Source organism: Astatotilapia calliptera, chromosome 6 (assembly GCF_964374335.1).
Source record: "Astatotilapia calliptera chromosome 6, fAstCal68.1, whole genome shotgun sequence".
NCBI lineage: Eukaryota > Metazoa > Chordata > Actinopteri > Cichliformes > Cichlidae > Astatotilapia > Astatotilapia calliptera.
In genome coordinates this window covers 33,436,624-33,453,101 of record NC_137427.1, presented here as the reverse complement: position 1 = coordinate 33,453,101, position 16,478 = coordinate 33,436,624, and the positions used below count along the sequence as shown (strand labels likewise).

At 39.1% G+C, this 16,478-nt stretch overlaps 1 protein-coding gene across 1 annotated transcript; it reads right to left on the bottom strand.

Annotated features, from left to right (window-relative positions):
• Positions 1 to 9,121: 9,121 nt before the first annotated feature.
• LOC113023344 (uncharacterized) lies at positions 9,122 to 12,416 on the bottom strand. Its single transcript, XM_026169360.2, has 7 exons — positions 12,304 to 12,416; positions 11,853 to 12,060; positions 11,627 to 11,738; positions 11,423 to 11,513; positions 10,729 to 10,816; positions 10,500 to 10,633; positions 9,122 to 10,358 (listed from the first exon to the last, which is right to left on the bottom strand). The coding sequence occupies exons 2-7, from the start codon at positions 11,944 to 11,946 to the stop codon at positions 10,155 to 10,157; spliced, it is 723 nt and encodes a 240-aa protein (XP_026025145.2). The 5' UTR covers positions 11,947 to 12,060; positions 12,304 to 12,416; the 3' UTR covers positions 9,122 to 10,154.
• Positions 12,417 to 16,478: the final 4,062 nt, after the last annotated feature.

The window sequence follows — 16,478 nt, the reverse complement described above, 5'->3', positions numbered from 1 at the left end:
CATCACCATCAAAAACAGGAAAGGACTCAAAGTCAAACCCTGATGTAATCCCATACCCACCTTGAACTTATCTGTCACTTCTACCACACACCTAACCCACTGTCTCGCTGGCGTCCTGCACATATTCAACTCTGTATATTTTATATATTTTATTATTATTATTATTATTATTATTATTTTTTTTTTTTACTATTTAATTTGTAAAAATGTGTATACACACACACACACACACACACACACACACACACACACACACACACACACACACACACACACGTAGGAAAATATTTAGTATACACATCCAGAAATGCATACACTATTATATATTGTACATATATTTATTAGTTTCAGGTTGGCCATTCTTGTATTTTGCTCGTTTGTGTTGTTGTGTTTGCACATCTCTGTTGCTTGTGGGGCTCGCACACAAGAATTTCACTCGCATGTGCTGTGCCAGTGTGCCTGCACATGTGATGTGACAATAAAAGTGATTTGATTTTGATTTGATTTGATGTCTTGCGCCACACTCACATGCACTTCTGATTTCCTAACACACTACCTCAGGCGCCCTATCATATGTTTTCTCTGGATCCATGAAGACACTGCAACCCCTTTTTGATGTTCCAGCAACACTTTTTAAAAAAAAAAAAATTTGGGGCCTTTTTCTGGCTTTATTAGATGGAGACAGTGAAGACTGACAGGAACGCAAAAAGAGACAGAGGGGGAGACGTGCAGCACATGGTCGCCTGCTCATCCAACTATGCTAAACCAGTGCCCACCCAGCAACACTCTTAAAGCAAACATTACACCTGAAGTGCTCTGAGTGCTGCATCTAAACGTTTAACCATTCACTTTGTCTGCTACTGTGGTACAGCAGTGTGTGTGTGTGTGTGTGTGTGTGTGTGTGTGTGTGTGTGTGTGTGTGTGTGTGTGTGTGTGTGTGTGTGTGTGTGTGTGTGGTTCATTGACTATAGCTAAAATGTGGGCTAAGTACGGCCTGTCTGCCTGACCTCTTTTCATGTTTGTGTTGTTCAGTCATCCAAGCCCAGCCTGCTGGTTTGCACAGAGCAAACTCCATAAAACTATGTACAAGGAACTAGCAAACCATTATCTTGCCCCCCCCCATTGCATACCCGTGTCACCCTGACGTCACTGTCAGAGTCAAACTGTAATTGTGTTTTATAAGATACTAATTATTGTCCATGTTTGTTCATTAATTATCCCATCACTAGTAAAGAGAGGAGTATCAGGGGTCAATAACATAAAATATCATGAGCCATGATATCCTCCCCAATAATAACTTATTGTGACACGTTTGTGTGTCTATCCACCTCCACTGCCATCAGTTTGAAGTCTGAAGTGTACAACTGCCAGAAAAACAAATCTGCACAGACAACAGGAAGACATTTGGAGAATTTCAAACTGGTAATTGATACCCGCCTCCAGGTGCAATCCTCGAACCAGTTTTTGATCAGTCATTCTTAAACACTCTTAAACAAGTTGACTGGTTCAATCATTCTGTTTATCTTAAAAACAGGCACAATAAGATCATCAATGTTGTCTATACAGGATGAGAGCTCTTTTAACTACAAACTTCAGCACAGCATGGTTGAGTCCGTGTTCTCACCACAGTTCACGGGCCAGACGTTTGGTGAACATCTGCTCGGTTTATGCTAAAACATTTAAGTACGCTTGGCTTCACACTGACAAAGAGACAGAGCTTTGGCAGAAAACTGAACTAACTAACTAACCAGAGCTCATATGACCCAAAATTGCACTTCTTTATCTCATATTCATTGGGGTTAAATGTGTATTTAAACATCTTTACACCAAAAGAAAGGGCACTTTCACTGGTTTAGCCCACTAGATCAAAGTGAACTGTGCATGGCCCGAAATTGAGTTTGACATCGCTGAAGGAGGTTATACCATGGCTGGGAACTACAGCTGCACCTGATACTACATAAATAAAACTAGCAAAGTATTGTGGGAGTTAGTGTCTCATTAAACATGGAAGGCATTGTTAACAACTACTGCTGTGCTGCTGAATGTTTGCTAAGTAATCAAAACAAACTTAATACAACTCGTCCCCAAAAATGCTGTCACAGGCTGGGTCTCCGACCCAGCACTCTGAGTTTTCTTTGTATTTTTTGATATGTTATTAGTTTGTTATTTCCTATTTTGCCTTTAGTTTAGGCAGTTATTGGTTATTGTTCCTGGGTTTTCTATGTTTTGGGGTTTGGTATTTATTCATCACGTGTTGGGTCTGTTGTGTTGTCATGTTTAGTTGTTAGTATTTCCTGTTTTATTTTGACAATGTCATGTGTTCTTTGTTCATTGTATTTAGCTTTCTCTCCTGGTCCTGTCATTAGGTTTATGTCTGTCAGCTGTTTTCCCCCATGTGTCGCCACTTCCCCTGATCACCTCATGTCTGTATTTAAGCCTTTTGTTTTCTCCATGCCATTGTCGGTTCGTCTGTTTACATCACCGCAGTCATGGTTATAGTTTTCGTCTGTTTAATCTCACCTCAGTCATAGTTATAGTTTTTTTTGGTCTTAGTACCTTTAGTGTTTTGTTTCTTAGTGTCTTGCCAGTTTAGTGTTTTTTGTTTCTTAGTGTTTTTGCCAGCTTGTTTTGGTCTCTTGGTTTATTTCCTGCCGGCATCACAATAAAGCTTCACCTTCTGTTAAAACCTTACTACTCCTCATCGTCATCTGCTTTTGGGTCCTCTTTCCACACACACACCGGCGCACCCCGCCGTGACAAATGCAATTTTACTCAGTACTGCTGTTCCCAGACACGGAAAGCGTGAATGAACAGACGTGTCCAACTGATTGAAAAGTGACAGGATATGATGTATGTATGCTGATGAAGTTAGAAAGGGTTTAGAACTTGTGATTGATCATTTTTAGTGATTAAATCAACTGAAGGCGTTTTTAGGAAAACCTGATTATAATAAATTACAATAAAAGTAATTTAAACATTAAGTAATAAATGCACAAACAAGCTTTTCAATATAACTCTGAGGCAGGATCTTTCTATTTTTACAATACAAATGTAAGAATAACAGTTTGGGGATGTACAAAGGAAGAAAATGAAACATTATTTAGTGTCAGATCCATGATGCATACACATATTAATGAAGGAACTGTTAATGTCAGTAAACCATATTGTGACTGTGGCGTGGGTGTGGTCCTTGGCCAGCTGCAGAGGAGGGGTGAGCTCCCGGGGCGGCGCAGGGGCCGAACGGAAGCGTCACGAATTGGTACAACCCATACGGAGTGGAGAAGGAGTGCCTGGCAATCCGGTGGGCGGTCGACTCCCTTCGCTACTACCTCCTGGGCCGCCCGTTCACCCTCTGCTCGGACCACGCCCCACTGCAGTGGCTCCACCGCATGAAGGATGCCAACGCCCGGATCACTCGGTGGTATCTGGCCATGCAGCCCTTTAAGTTCAAGGTGATCCATAGGCCGGGCGCGCAGATGGTCGTGGCCGATTTCCTCTCTCGCTCGCGGGGGGGGGAGTAGGTTCGGCCGGATGGGCCCCGGCCTCAGTCGGGCGGTGGGGATGTGTGGCGTGGGTGTGGTCCTTGGCCAGCTGCAGAGGAGGGGACAGGTGTGCTGGGATCTGACAGTGATTGTGTCTCTTTATATGTTGGCAGTGACAGACGGAGAGGAGACGGACGTGACAGCAGAGAAAGAGAGCGCGGGAGTATATGTGTCCACGTACAACCCCGAGTTTAATAAAAAGTTCTGCATTGTCAAAGTCGCTCCGGCTGGTATTTCTTGGGTCCACCGTTACAGTGACATTCAGGCATTAATCTGACAGACTTTTTAGATCTTTCTGAGTTTTATTAATTACATTCATTTTGATGACATTTCAGTATGTTGGTAACAGATCTGTGTCATGGTTCTCGGTCATTTGACCCAGTGTTTTGAGTTTCTTGTGTTTTGGTGTCTATTATGTATCATGGTGTAGTTTAGGTTCATTTAGTAGTCTTGAGTTTATTCTATGTTTCAAATTCTTGTATTCGCTGTTTTGTTCCTTGGCCATTAGGTTCCCCTTGTGTCTCTGTCATGTGTCGCTCTCTGTGTTTTCATGTTTATGTGCAGGTGTGTCTTGTTTCCCTTTTCTGCGTCCTCGCTCCCTCTCTTCTCCTCTCTCTCGTGTCCTCTCACTCCCTCTCTCGTCTACCTTTCCTCCACTCCTGTGTCAAGCTCGTGTCTCGGTCCACGTCTCACAGTTTCCTGTTTTATTTGGACAGTCTTGCATTCCATGCTCAGTGTTTCTTGTTGTGTCTAATTTGTCTCAGCTGTGTTTCCCGTTCCTTCATCATTCCTTGTGTATTCTAACCCTCTGTTTCCCTTTGTCTGTTGTTGTAATCTCCCTCATTCCCTGCTGTTTGGTTTCTCTGTTTGGTTCTCCATTCCTCCCTGTATCACACAGCTATTCATGACAATCTGTCACTGCAAGTTAAAAAAAAACATCACTCTGTGTGTTGTGGCTGAAAGTTGTGGCTGAAAGTCACTCACTATGAAAACCAGTCGGGCTGCCTGTAACAACCAGTACAAGGAGCATATTTGGATGTGTCTTGTATCACAATTCTCCATGTCCACACCTTTTGATCACAAAGTTGGCATAGCTCCACTTTGGTAGATACCAACAGGTTTTTAACACCAAAGGGTTTTTTATACTGGCACAGTTATTAATCTGGGCGTATTTAGTTAAAGAAAATACTGATATTTAATTCTATTTATTTATTTATTGTTAGTTAATAGTTTTTTGTTATTGTTAAAAGACTTTTGTGTCTTTGTGTACAGTGAAATTCAGCAACTATTGACCAGTAGATGGCAGTAGCAGCAAAGATAAGTGAGCGACTGGCACAGTAACTTTCTATTAAATGCCACTGCAAAGGCTCAACCTATCCTGCACAGAGACATACAGAGTTCTAGATTTTTTGTTTTATTAATTTCCTATATTCCCTATATTTGTGTCGAAAACTAAAGTTCTTATTGCTTGTTTGTTTTAATCCAAACAAAATATATTTAAAAAACAAGCATTTAATCACTTTCATTTTCATGTTAAAGTAGTTAACATGACATCATCTAAAACAACTTAATGTAGTCAGTAAATGCCTTCACTTGTATGGCCTTGAAACAGCTGCTACAAAAGTATAAATGAAATCAAAATCATATGTCATATGGACTTTTTATTTTACAGCTATAAACACAAGGTGATGTGGTTTTAGCTGAATATGGCAGAGAATGGAAACAAGAGCAGGAATCCAGTGATATCAGTTGCCTTTAGAAGTCACCTAACTAGATAATCGAGTTCACCAGTGTGAAATTTTATTCTTATTATAAATACACCTGAAAGCTTCAGTAGGTTGTTACAGAACATTGAGGAGAAGCAGCCCAGAAACGTTCACAGCAGCACACATCGTTGTGTGCCTCAACTTTCGGTTTTTTACCCAGGCTAACCTGCCATTTTTTGGGGAGATTAGAGATCTGATCTAGGTTGTCGTATTAAGATTTGGGACACATCGTCAGCAGTGTTGGTCAAGTTACTTGAAAAAAGTAATCAGTAACTAATTACCGATTACTTCCCCCAAAACGTAATCCTGTTACTTTACTGATTACTTATTTCCAAAAGTACTTAATTACTTAGTTACTTTTTAAAAATACGATTTACAACCTGAATAGGTGATAAAGCGATAGATCTTTCAGCCCAATTCTACTTTTTCTGCATAATCCATCATACAAAATGTAATCAAATGGAAAGGTCCCTTTTTAAAACTTGTTTTATTAGTTTTAATCTTTTAACTTTATGCATCAAGCAAAAATTTAATTATATGCAACATTCTCTGACTGGAAGAAATTTGTTTAATATTTAAACCCATTTTCTGCACATTCCAGCACATAAAATATTTTTTTTTGTGTTTACACTCACTCTTTCAAATAGATGCAAGTAAAACACAGCAGAAAATAAATAACATCAAAGACTCAGCGGTCCTGTTGCTCTATTTTCACATGTAAAGCAGGAGTAGAGTAGGCGGAGGTTTGCCCTGGTGCAGGTGTGCCGCAGCGGTCAGTGGAAGAATCCACGAGTTTCTCAGCGCACTTGGTGCTTGCTTGGAAGTTTAGAATAGAATAGAATAGAATAGAATAGAATAGAATTCAACTTTATTGTCATTGCACATGCACAGGTACAGGGCAACGAAATGCAGTTTGCATCCATCCAGAAGTGCTTTAGTGATATAGATATATTACAATATATATTAGCAATAATATAGATATGTGAGTATATTACAGAAATGGGTCTATTATGGTATGTTATAATGTACACGGTATGAAGTATGTTGTGAATATTCTATAACTATAGGTATGTACAGGCTGTAGTGAGTACAAGCTCTGTACAGGATATGAACAGGATATAAATATGAAAAACTATACAGAATATGAAATAAATAACTTTACAGAAATCTGAGATATACAGCTATACAGAAATGGGAACTATGCAAGTTGTAAACAGTTGTAGGGTTAAAAATTATCGTATGTACAGAATGATTATTTACAGAGCTATACAGTAGTGCAGTTAAGATAAGTGAGATATGTGGATAATTTCTACAGAGGCTATATAAAGTGCTAGTGGTTGTGAGTGGTGGTTCAGTCCATGTTATTAGGGGTTTTTTTCACTGTAAAGAGAAGTTTTCTTCCCACGCACAACGTACACTAATGTTTTTGTCACTTTTTATGGAATTAAACTCAAAGTAAGGTCAGTACTTCCACGCTTTAAACGCTGCACGCTCATACTCTCTCCTGCACTCGATATATGATCCATTGTTGATCTGCACACAGCTGTTGTCACGAACGTCGCACTTGCTTACGTCACTGTCATGAGACATTCTGGCAAAAAAATCACGGTTTTAGTAATGCAGTAACGCAGCGTTCCTACGGGAAAGTAACAGTAATCTAATTACCGTTTTTGCAATAGTAATCCCTTACTTTACTCGTTACCTGAAAAAAGTAATCAGATTACAGTAACCCATCTCTGATCGTCAGTAGTGGACCTTGGATTCATCAGGTGTTTCGGCCATTATCATTAGACACCTTCATCCAAGGAGGCCCTGCCAGGGTTGATCAGGCCCCGGAGTGTGTCACTGGTTTATGTTAAACTGTTATTTCTCTCATTCTTTCTTCTCTTTAGTCTTCTACAGTTTATTTTCTCCTATCTATTCATTGTAACTGAGAAATACTACTCACCTCTTTAGCATTTATGGAGCCTCACTTCATCAAAGGGACAGAAAAGATGATGGAGAGAAGTAAGACAAAAGGGACAAGATAGGAGAGAGCAGAGAGGAGAGACTGAAGGGGGGAGCCCGATCAGGCTTCCCACACCTCCCCGCCTCTGATCCAAGTCCACTTGCATCTGCCAGTCCCTGGCAACCTTAATATCCCAAGCTTTGAACATCTCAAGGAGCACCTTTCAAGTTCTTATGGACGAACGTGCTCCAGTCCAGAATTTTGTGCGTGATATTGGACTCAGGTGGTAAACTGCTTTCAGACCCTGAATTAATTATCCTCTGTTGTTATAGATTGTTTCAGTTATTCTTTGGTAAGCTGGTGTATTGGTTACGTAATCATATTGTTTATCAGAGGGGAAGTGTGAGTTTTAGAATACTGGAGCCTAAAGGTAGGTTGCATAATATTCAACTGTAATATTAGCTTGTATCTAGCTGTTGTTGGTTAGCCAGTGTTGTGCCAAAAAGTAATGTCTGCCATAAAGATACTTGGAAAAAACAGGTAATTTCTAAATTGTATATATAAACCCTTTGAAAATCATGTTCACTATATTCTATTTACCAATACAAGTAAAGACGTTACACAGAAAAACACATGGAAACATTGGAAATCAGTTTTTGGCAGACGATCTCTTTTTGGCACAACACTGGAGGTAAAGCAGGTATGATCCTTTATATCTTGAGTCTGAAGGTCCAGACACAAATTCAGATATCCCTGAGTTGTTTAAGAGTTTAGAATTTCTCTGGTTCATTATCTTTAGTCCGTTTAGTCAGTAATCACTCAAGATTAGTTCCCAAGTACTTCTGAATTAAAAGAAATATTCAGGATGTTTGGTGCTGTTTTCTCCCACAGGTGAACTCAGGTGAAATGAAAGTATGAATGCCCTCCTCCTGGAACAATGACGACTCAGAAAAGCTCCTTGGAGTAAGGAGATCAGGTTCAGAAGTGGTTCTTTCTAAGCATGTATATCTGTATTTATGAATTACAAACTAAGGACGAGTAATGCTTAAAGAATGAGGAATTAAACAGTGACCAATGCCGTGTTTAACAATGTGTCACTGTTATCCACTGTTCTATGTATGTTTATGAGCACATGATCCTTTTTTTCTATCAAATAACCTAAAAAATGACTGACTGATACTGCGCATATATATATATATATATATATATATATATATATATATATATATATATATACATACATATATATACTTGCGATCCTCTGTTCCAAAGGCGTGTAGTCTAACCACTACGCTATCCAGCTGTATATATATATATATATACAGCTGGATAGCGTAGTGGTTAGACTACACGCCTTTGGAACAGAGGATCGCAAGTTCGATTCCTGCCTGGGGCGTCTGTATCCAGTAAGGGTCCTAAGGCTAGACTCCCTATGCTAAGCAAGCCTACCGCAGACATGAGCGAGACAGATAAATATGAAGGCATGCCGGCTCGGACGTCGCCCGGATCAACAAGGTCCGCGTCAGGTGTTGAGGAACCAGAGCACCCTGACGAAAAGTGGGCTACTGGAACTGGAAGGCATATATATATATATATATACACATATACATACATATATATATATGGTGCTGTGCTTTTTTTTGTAAACCGAATTTCCCAGAGGAACCCACCCGAGGGATTAATAAAGTTTTATCTTATCTTATTTAGTTTACATATTTACCCTTCATTTAATTACTATTATTATTAATGTCTGAATTCAAATCTTTTGCATAAGACAGCCCCATTCCTTTACTGCAGCATCATTCAGTTACTGTTTGTTTGGAGGTCTTTCTTCTGTTTTGTCTTCACTTAATAAGAAGCATGCGTTGTGTGACTATAAAAATGTATTCTTTTATTCTTTTGATTCTTTTATTATGAACGTACTGTGGTGGAGAACAAACCCTCCTCGCAAAAAAAATAAATAAATAAATCATGTCACAGTTAAAAAACTTGGTAGAACTTTATAATAATATTACACTTTTAAGCATTATTGAGGTAATAAGTGTTGATGGGATTTATTATCTTTAAGGCTAACACTTGATGATTAGCAACACACATTTGTTTATCCTTTACTGCACACAATGTATTGAAGAATGGTCTGGATTCACTCTGATGCTGGCAGACAAACAGGGGGAAGATCCTTCACAGGAATGTGGATGGAGGTTGTGATAGCTACAAGACAACCCCCCTTCTTGAACTCTACAGGCCAGGCTGGAGAACGACAGGTGGTTGCCATGGTAATGGGAGTGTTGCCTGCGAAAGGGTCATCTCCATATAAGGCTGATATCCAGAGAGGTGCAGAAGAAGAAACGTGCACCAGTATCAGACCGAAGGCCACCCTCAACTGATTCCACCAATCATGTTAACATTCTGTTTCTGTGACCCACCATAAAAGTCTATACTATTTGGGTGTGCTGCTCTTTGTTCGTTTGGCTCTCCTGAGCGAGCAAAGAGACTCGGCAGCTGTTTTTTAACTTGAGCCTTCAAATGCTTAATACATTTAAGACAACGCACTTTGAGCATGTTTGTCTTCTCTCTCTCAAAAATGAACCTAACAGTGTGTACTCCATGTTTTATATATAATTACTCCTCCTCAGTATGTCATTTTTAAATACACATATATTTATACATCTGTTACTACAACACCATGTACAGCTATCACTGATAGTAACTCACTGTTAGTATGAATTAAACACTTGCTAATACCTTACTAAAACATTAATAATTCTTAACATTGTGACATTATTATTAAGTGCTACCAAAAACCTAAGTTTTATATACATCCCGTACATCTGTGATTTTAAATATCTGGGTACAGGTTGCAATGTGTGCTGTGAAAGTTTATAGCAATTACACATGCTAAGTTTGTTTCTTTTTTCCTGCTTGTGACTTCCATGATGCAGTGGGGCTCCAGTCACTCCAGGCTCCCTTGCGGTGCTGAAAAATAGACCGCACACGAACGCGTGCCTCATACCTCTCGCCTTGGATCAGCAAATGTGGCTTCAGCTCTGCCTTGCACTCCTGCCCACATTGAATGCCACGTGTTTTGCGCACAGCGGGATCCTGACAGACAGAAAGCAGTGCGGGGTTGAGAATAAATCTTGCTTGGATTCACACAGCCACAGGGTTGTCATTTAAACGTGCACTTTTAAGATCACTTTACACTTAAACTTGTTCACATTGTGTCACAAAATCTAAACTTACACTCCATGACTGATCCTGCTTCTTCCACTGCACTTTACTTTTGTATGAACTGATCCTTTCATGTTTGTGGACTTGGGACAACCAGGAAACAGACGTGAAGTTGACTTTTGGCTCTGCAGGAGGATTCACCTTTACTGCAAGATCACACACACAGTTGTTTTAGGTCACCATGAATAGCTCGCACTGTAAATCACAAAGAGCCAGTATTTATACTGTAGATTACACTCACTGTGACAGGATGGCTTGAAGGAAGTGATTAAACTCTGCTTCATTTGGTTGCAGCTCAGATTAAGGGACAACTCATGGAAAGACAGAAACTGGAAAAAAAAATGTTTAAATCAAATTTGAAGTTTGCCAAAGTCAAAGATTGGAGTCACAAATAGCCAATCAGACAACAGAGTTGGTATAAACAGAGAGCAGCTATAAAGAGAGAAGAGATGAAGCTTCTTTTAGACAGATAACGAGTACATGTATCATCACTCAGTACAAGACTAAAGCGGTGCAGTTTGAACTGTTCAACAGGCAAAAGTCTAGTAAAATAGAAATTAAAATATCAGAAGCGGAAAATGAGAAATAATAGATTCACTTAAAAGGATTTTTCTGTACTTTCAGATTTCATTGCAATTTCACTTTCATGCCATTAAAAAGAAGCTGGACAAAAGCTATAATTACCTTAAACTTCACTTCAAATACAGAACATGGAAAAGTCAAAGAGAATGATTCTGGCATAAAACAATTTTTAAAGATCCCTGCTCACTGACCCCTCTCTCTTTCGTTAACTGTGGTATGTGCTTGATAAATTTGGCTAACCAGTTTTTAAAATTAATCCAACATCGATCACTACTTAGACTACAAACTGACATATAGGACATATGATTGTATATCTGGGGCTTGAAAACAATTTGATTTTTCCACACACTCACAGTGTATTCAATTTCAAAGATCAGGGAGCACTTCTTTAGAGCTGGTCTGGAGACATCAAAAGGCTTTAGGTGACAGGAAGCGCTGTAAGAACTGAAAAAAAAAAACAGTATTAATCTCTTTTTGGTGCACATGATAACAGGTGTGATTTATGTATTGTGAGTATTTATGTGTTGAGGATTTCTCTTTGTGACCGAGGTCCTTACAGGCGTCGAGATGTATAGTGAGCATGTATGGTGCATGCAGTGTCATCAGACACGTATTTGCTGTTCCACAAACATGTGATGTTTCTATTGTAGTCAGTGTAGCAAGTGAGATCTGTGAGAATTAAAACAGGAGAGATTAAATGAAAATGAGTAAATATGTCAAACAACAGATCTTAAAGTTTGTTATATGATATAAATCAAGAGGGGGGGAAAGAAGACGACTAACTCTTTGGAAGCCTGGGACACTCCTCACTTTTGCAGACCAGTAGCAGTAGCAGCAGAATAAACAGTGAATAAACGGTTTTCTTGTTTCTCTCCATTCTTCAGGTAGTCAGTTTTCTTAGAGACCGCTGGGATGGTTTGTTTCCAAAGTTTAGTCACTCAAAGAGTTGAAGGATTGTACTCACTTCAGTACTGAGTGCTTCTTGGTTCTCCTGCACAGATTCATGTGTACATGAATAAAGTAAAAAATCATGGGGCTGATAAGATACAGATGATTCTGATTCCTCACTCTTTTTTGTTCATGCAGTCACACACAAACACATATAGAAATACATTAATACGAATACAACAAGAATAAGTTCTATAAACAGGTGATAAAACAGAAAATCCTGCCTCATTTTGTCCTCTGTTACACAGACTAAGAAAACAGTCAACGACTTCAGTCAGTGACTTACCTGCTGGTTGACCTGCGACTGATCTGCTCTCAACTGCTGATTTGATTCCACCTGATATACTGTCAAAGAGCATCATGTGAAGTCTTTGCGTATCACCTGAACCACCCGAAAACCTCCCAAAAACAAACAACAACAAAAAGGCAAAGTCATTTCCTCCAGGATGTACCATTTTTGAGCGCGCACAGCAACACACACAAAGACACAGCGTGTTATCTATATTAATGCATTAGCAGTAGCTGCATTTGCATGTGAACCACACTGACATTTAAACTGTATTAAAAACAGGATGAAAAATTAAATGTTTGTTCAGATTTAGTGTTTTGCATCCATGTGCAAGCTAACCTAGAAAAGTTCAAGCAAGCTTTTCTTTTTATCGTGATCAGTACAAACATGTTAAGTTTAAATGGACCATGCTGAAGTTTTAGGTTCTCTATGTGTTTAGATTCTCATTCGCATTATATAATCACATGTGGCATTCGGACTTTATCTCAAACATATGGCCAGAGTCTGAAAATGATCTTTGGCTAAAATTTATTTCACAATTTAAAACAGTTGATTTTAACAATAACTTGTTCTACCAGATCTATAAATGCCGAACTGCAGTAACAATAATCTGTAGCAGATGGCTAAAACATGTCAAAGAAGTTATAATTTGGGTGTTGTGATTTATATATAGCCAGTCATATTCAGATTCATGTTAAGTGGCTTAAATTAAACTTTCTCTTAGACTTTTTCAGGTAACACTGGTAATACTTTTCTACATCAGCTATTATGACTGCTGGACTTCCACGGGGTTCTACCTTGTCTTTTTTTCTTTGTACATGCCCCCTCTAGGTCAAATTATTTGCCAACATATCATCCTTTTTAATTGCAATGCATTAGGTTTACACTTTGAATTTTGGAAATCACCATTTCATATGGATTCATGTCGAAAAATGGATGGCCTGCATTTTACTATAGTTAAAGGAGGCTAAAACAGAGCTCTATTAATTATTAACTGAGAAGCTGAAGAATTACCTGGGAGTTTTATAACTCCTTAAAACACAGGCTAGGAACCTTGGGATAATCTCTGACACAGATCTGAAATTTTACAGACTAATAAGTGCAGCAGTCAACAGCACTTTGTTTTTGCTTAAACAAAGTGCTGTTTAAGAATTATTAAAAACACTGCATTACTACGATGTCAGAGCCCAGCCATATTTATCTAGATATAGGACAGATGAAACTGTTCACTTAGTCAAATATAAGTATATCTTAAAGACATAAAGGTCTGGATGAGTCAGGCAAACTGACAAACTTGACAATTTGTACAAAATACAGACTTTCTAAGTGGAGTATAATTACTTTGAATAATGACTTTTCTTCTTTTTTTGCCCCTCTGATATCGATGTTTTAGCCCCTCTCATCATTTTCACAGAGGCGTGAGGCACCTTCTATCTTCTGACTTTTGGACTTCCCCTAACTCAGTACACGGGCAAAAAAAACAAAAAAACCCCACCTCTTCTCTTTATTTCTTTGCAAAAAAATGACTACAATCTGCAAAAATACACACAAAATGTCAAACCACATCCGAACTCAAAAATGAGTGTGTTTCTATTAAGAAAAACAGCCATTTGGTATTCAGAATAATCGGTCCTTTTCACCTTTCATCTTTTTTTCTTCACATTAGTATTTGAGGAGGATCTGAGGCTACATCTTCTAACACGTGGTAAAGAAGCTAGTCTCAGCCCTGTTAACATTTTATACTAAACACACCGAACTGAACATTAATGCTAATAATTCTTAATAACCACATTGATTGCTGACTGAAACCCATATTTGATAACTGTTTACTGGAATTCTTCATATGAAAGATCCTAATGCAAATGGAGGAGCCCAACATTAAGATGACCAAGCAAAATTAAACTACCACATAGATATATTTACTGATTTTGTCATGCTAATTACTTGGCATGAAAGACCACTGACAACTAAATTACTGGAGGAGGAGTGGCATTGTATGTGGACAAATCCTTGAAATTTAATGTGGTGGATAAGATGACGATGGTGATTGATAATGTACTGGAAACCATTACAGTTGAAATTTGTAAAGAAAAGTAAAAATGTAATAATTAGCTGTATATACAGAGCTCCAGGTAGTAGTATTGAGACATTTAAAGACTGGATAGAAGAAACATTTATTGAAATAGGTCACAAAAAAAGTTCTCATTTGTGGAGATCTCAATATTGCTTTGCTAAACCCAAATAAACATAAAACCACTGACAAATTTATAAACGCAATGTACTTTATAAACCTATTCTCTAAAATTACTAGACCCACCAGGATCACATCACATTGTGCAACTCTCATAGACAACATTTTTACAAATGAAGTTGAAAATAAGTGTACTCCTGATTAACGACATAAGTGACCATCTTCCAATTTTTTTTACAATCTATGATAGGAATTACAAGATCAATAAAATGAACAATTTAAAAAAAATGTACATGCGAGTAAGAACAGAAGAAAGAATGAATGCATTTAAAAAAGATTTATTGAAACAGAACTGGGGTGAAGTATACAGTGGGGCAAAAAAGTATTTAGTCAGCCACCGATTGTGCAAGTTCCCCCACTTAAAATGATGACAGAGGTCAGTAATTTGCACCAGAGGTACACTTCAACTGTGAGAGACAGAATGTGAAAAAAAAATCCATGAATCCACATGGTAGGATTTGTAAAGAATTTATTCGTAAATCAGGGTGGAAAATAAGTATTTGGTCACCTCAAACAAGGAAAATCTCTGGCTCTCACAGACCTGTAACGTCTTCTGTAAGAAGCTTTTCTGTCCCCCACTCGTTACCTGTATGAATGGCACCTGTTTGAACTCATCATCTGTATAAAAGACACCTGTCCACAGCCTCAAACAGTCAGACTCCAAACTCCGCCATGGCCAAGACCAAAGAGCTTTCGAAGGACACCAGGAAAAGTATTGTAGACCTGCACCAGACTGGGAAGAGTGAATCTACAATAGGCAAGCAGCTTGGTGTGAAAAAATCAACTGTGGGAGCAATCATCAGAAAATGGAAGACATACAAGACCACTGATAATCTCCCTCGATCTGGGGCTCCACGCAAGATCTCATCCCGTGGGGTCAAAATGATCATGAGAACGGTGAGCAAAGATCCCAGAACCACACGGGGGGACCTGGTGAATGACCTGCAGAGAGCTGGGACCAAAGTAACAAAGGTCACCATCAGTAACACACTACAACGGCAGGGAATCAAATCCCGCAGTGCCAGACGTGTTCCGCTGCTGAAGCCAGTACATGTCCAGGCCCGTCTGAAGTTTGCCAGAGAGCACATGGATGATACAGCAGAGGATTGGGAGAATGTCATGTGGTCAGATGAAACCAAAGTAGAACTTTTTGGTATAAACTCAACTCGTCGTGTTTGGAGGAAGAAGAATACTGAGTTGCATCCCAAGAACACCATACCTACTGTGAAGCAAGGGGGTGGAAACATCATGCTATGGGGCTGTTTTTCTGCCAAGGGGACAGGACGACTGATCCGTGTTAAGGACAGAATGAATGGGGCCATGTATCGTGAGAGTTTGAGCCAAAACCTCCTTCCATCAGTGAGAACTTTGAAGATGAAACGAGGCTGGGTCTTCCAACATGACAATGATCCAAAACACACCGCCCGGGCAACAAAGGAGTGGCTCTGTAAGAAGCATTTGAAAGTCCTGGAGTGGCCTAGCCAGTCTCCAGACCTCAACCCCATAGAAAATCTGTGGCGGGAGTTGAAAGTCCGTGTTGCTCGGCGACAGCCCCAAAACATCACTGCTCTCGAGAAGATCTGCATGGAGGAATGGGCCAAAATACCAGCTACTGTGTGTGCAAACCTGGTAAAGACCTATAGTAAACGTTTGACCTCTGTTATTGCCAACAAAGGTTATGTTACAAAGTATTGAGTTGTATTTTTGTTATTGACCAAATACTTATTTTCCACCCTGATTTACGAATAAATTCTTTACAAATCCTACCATGTGGATTCATGGATTTTTTTTTTTCACATTCTGTCTCTCACAGTTGAAGTGTACCTCTGGTGCAAATTACTGACCTCTGTCATCATTTTAGGTGGGGGAACTTGCACAATCGGTGGCTGACTAAATACTTTTTTGCCCCACTGTATCAGGA

What these genes read in the sequence shown, in the direction of transcription:
- LOC113023344 (XM_026169360.2), bottom strand. Translation starts at nt 11,946, where the DNA reads ATGGAGAGAAACAAGAAAACCGTTTATTCACTGTTTATTCTGCTGCTA. An exon ending in CACTATACATCTCGACGCCT is followed by an intron (nt 11,514 to 11,626) that starts GTAAGGACCTCG and finishes TTTTTTTTTCAG; the next exon opens with TTCTTACAGCGCTTCCTGTC. An exon ending in CTTCAAGCCATCCTGTCACA is followed by an intron (nt 10,634 to 10,728) that starts GTGAGTGTAATC and finishes GTGATCTTGCAG; the next exon opens with TAAAGGTGAATCCTCCTGCA.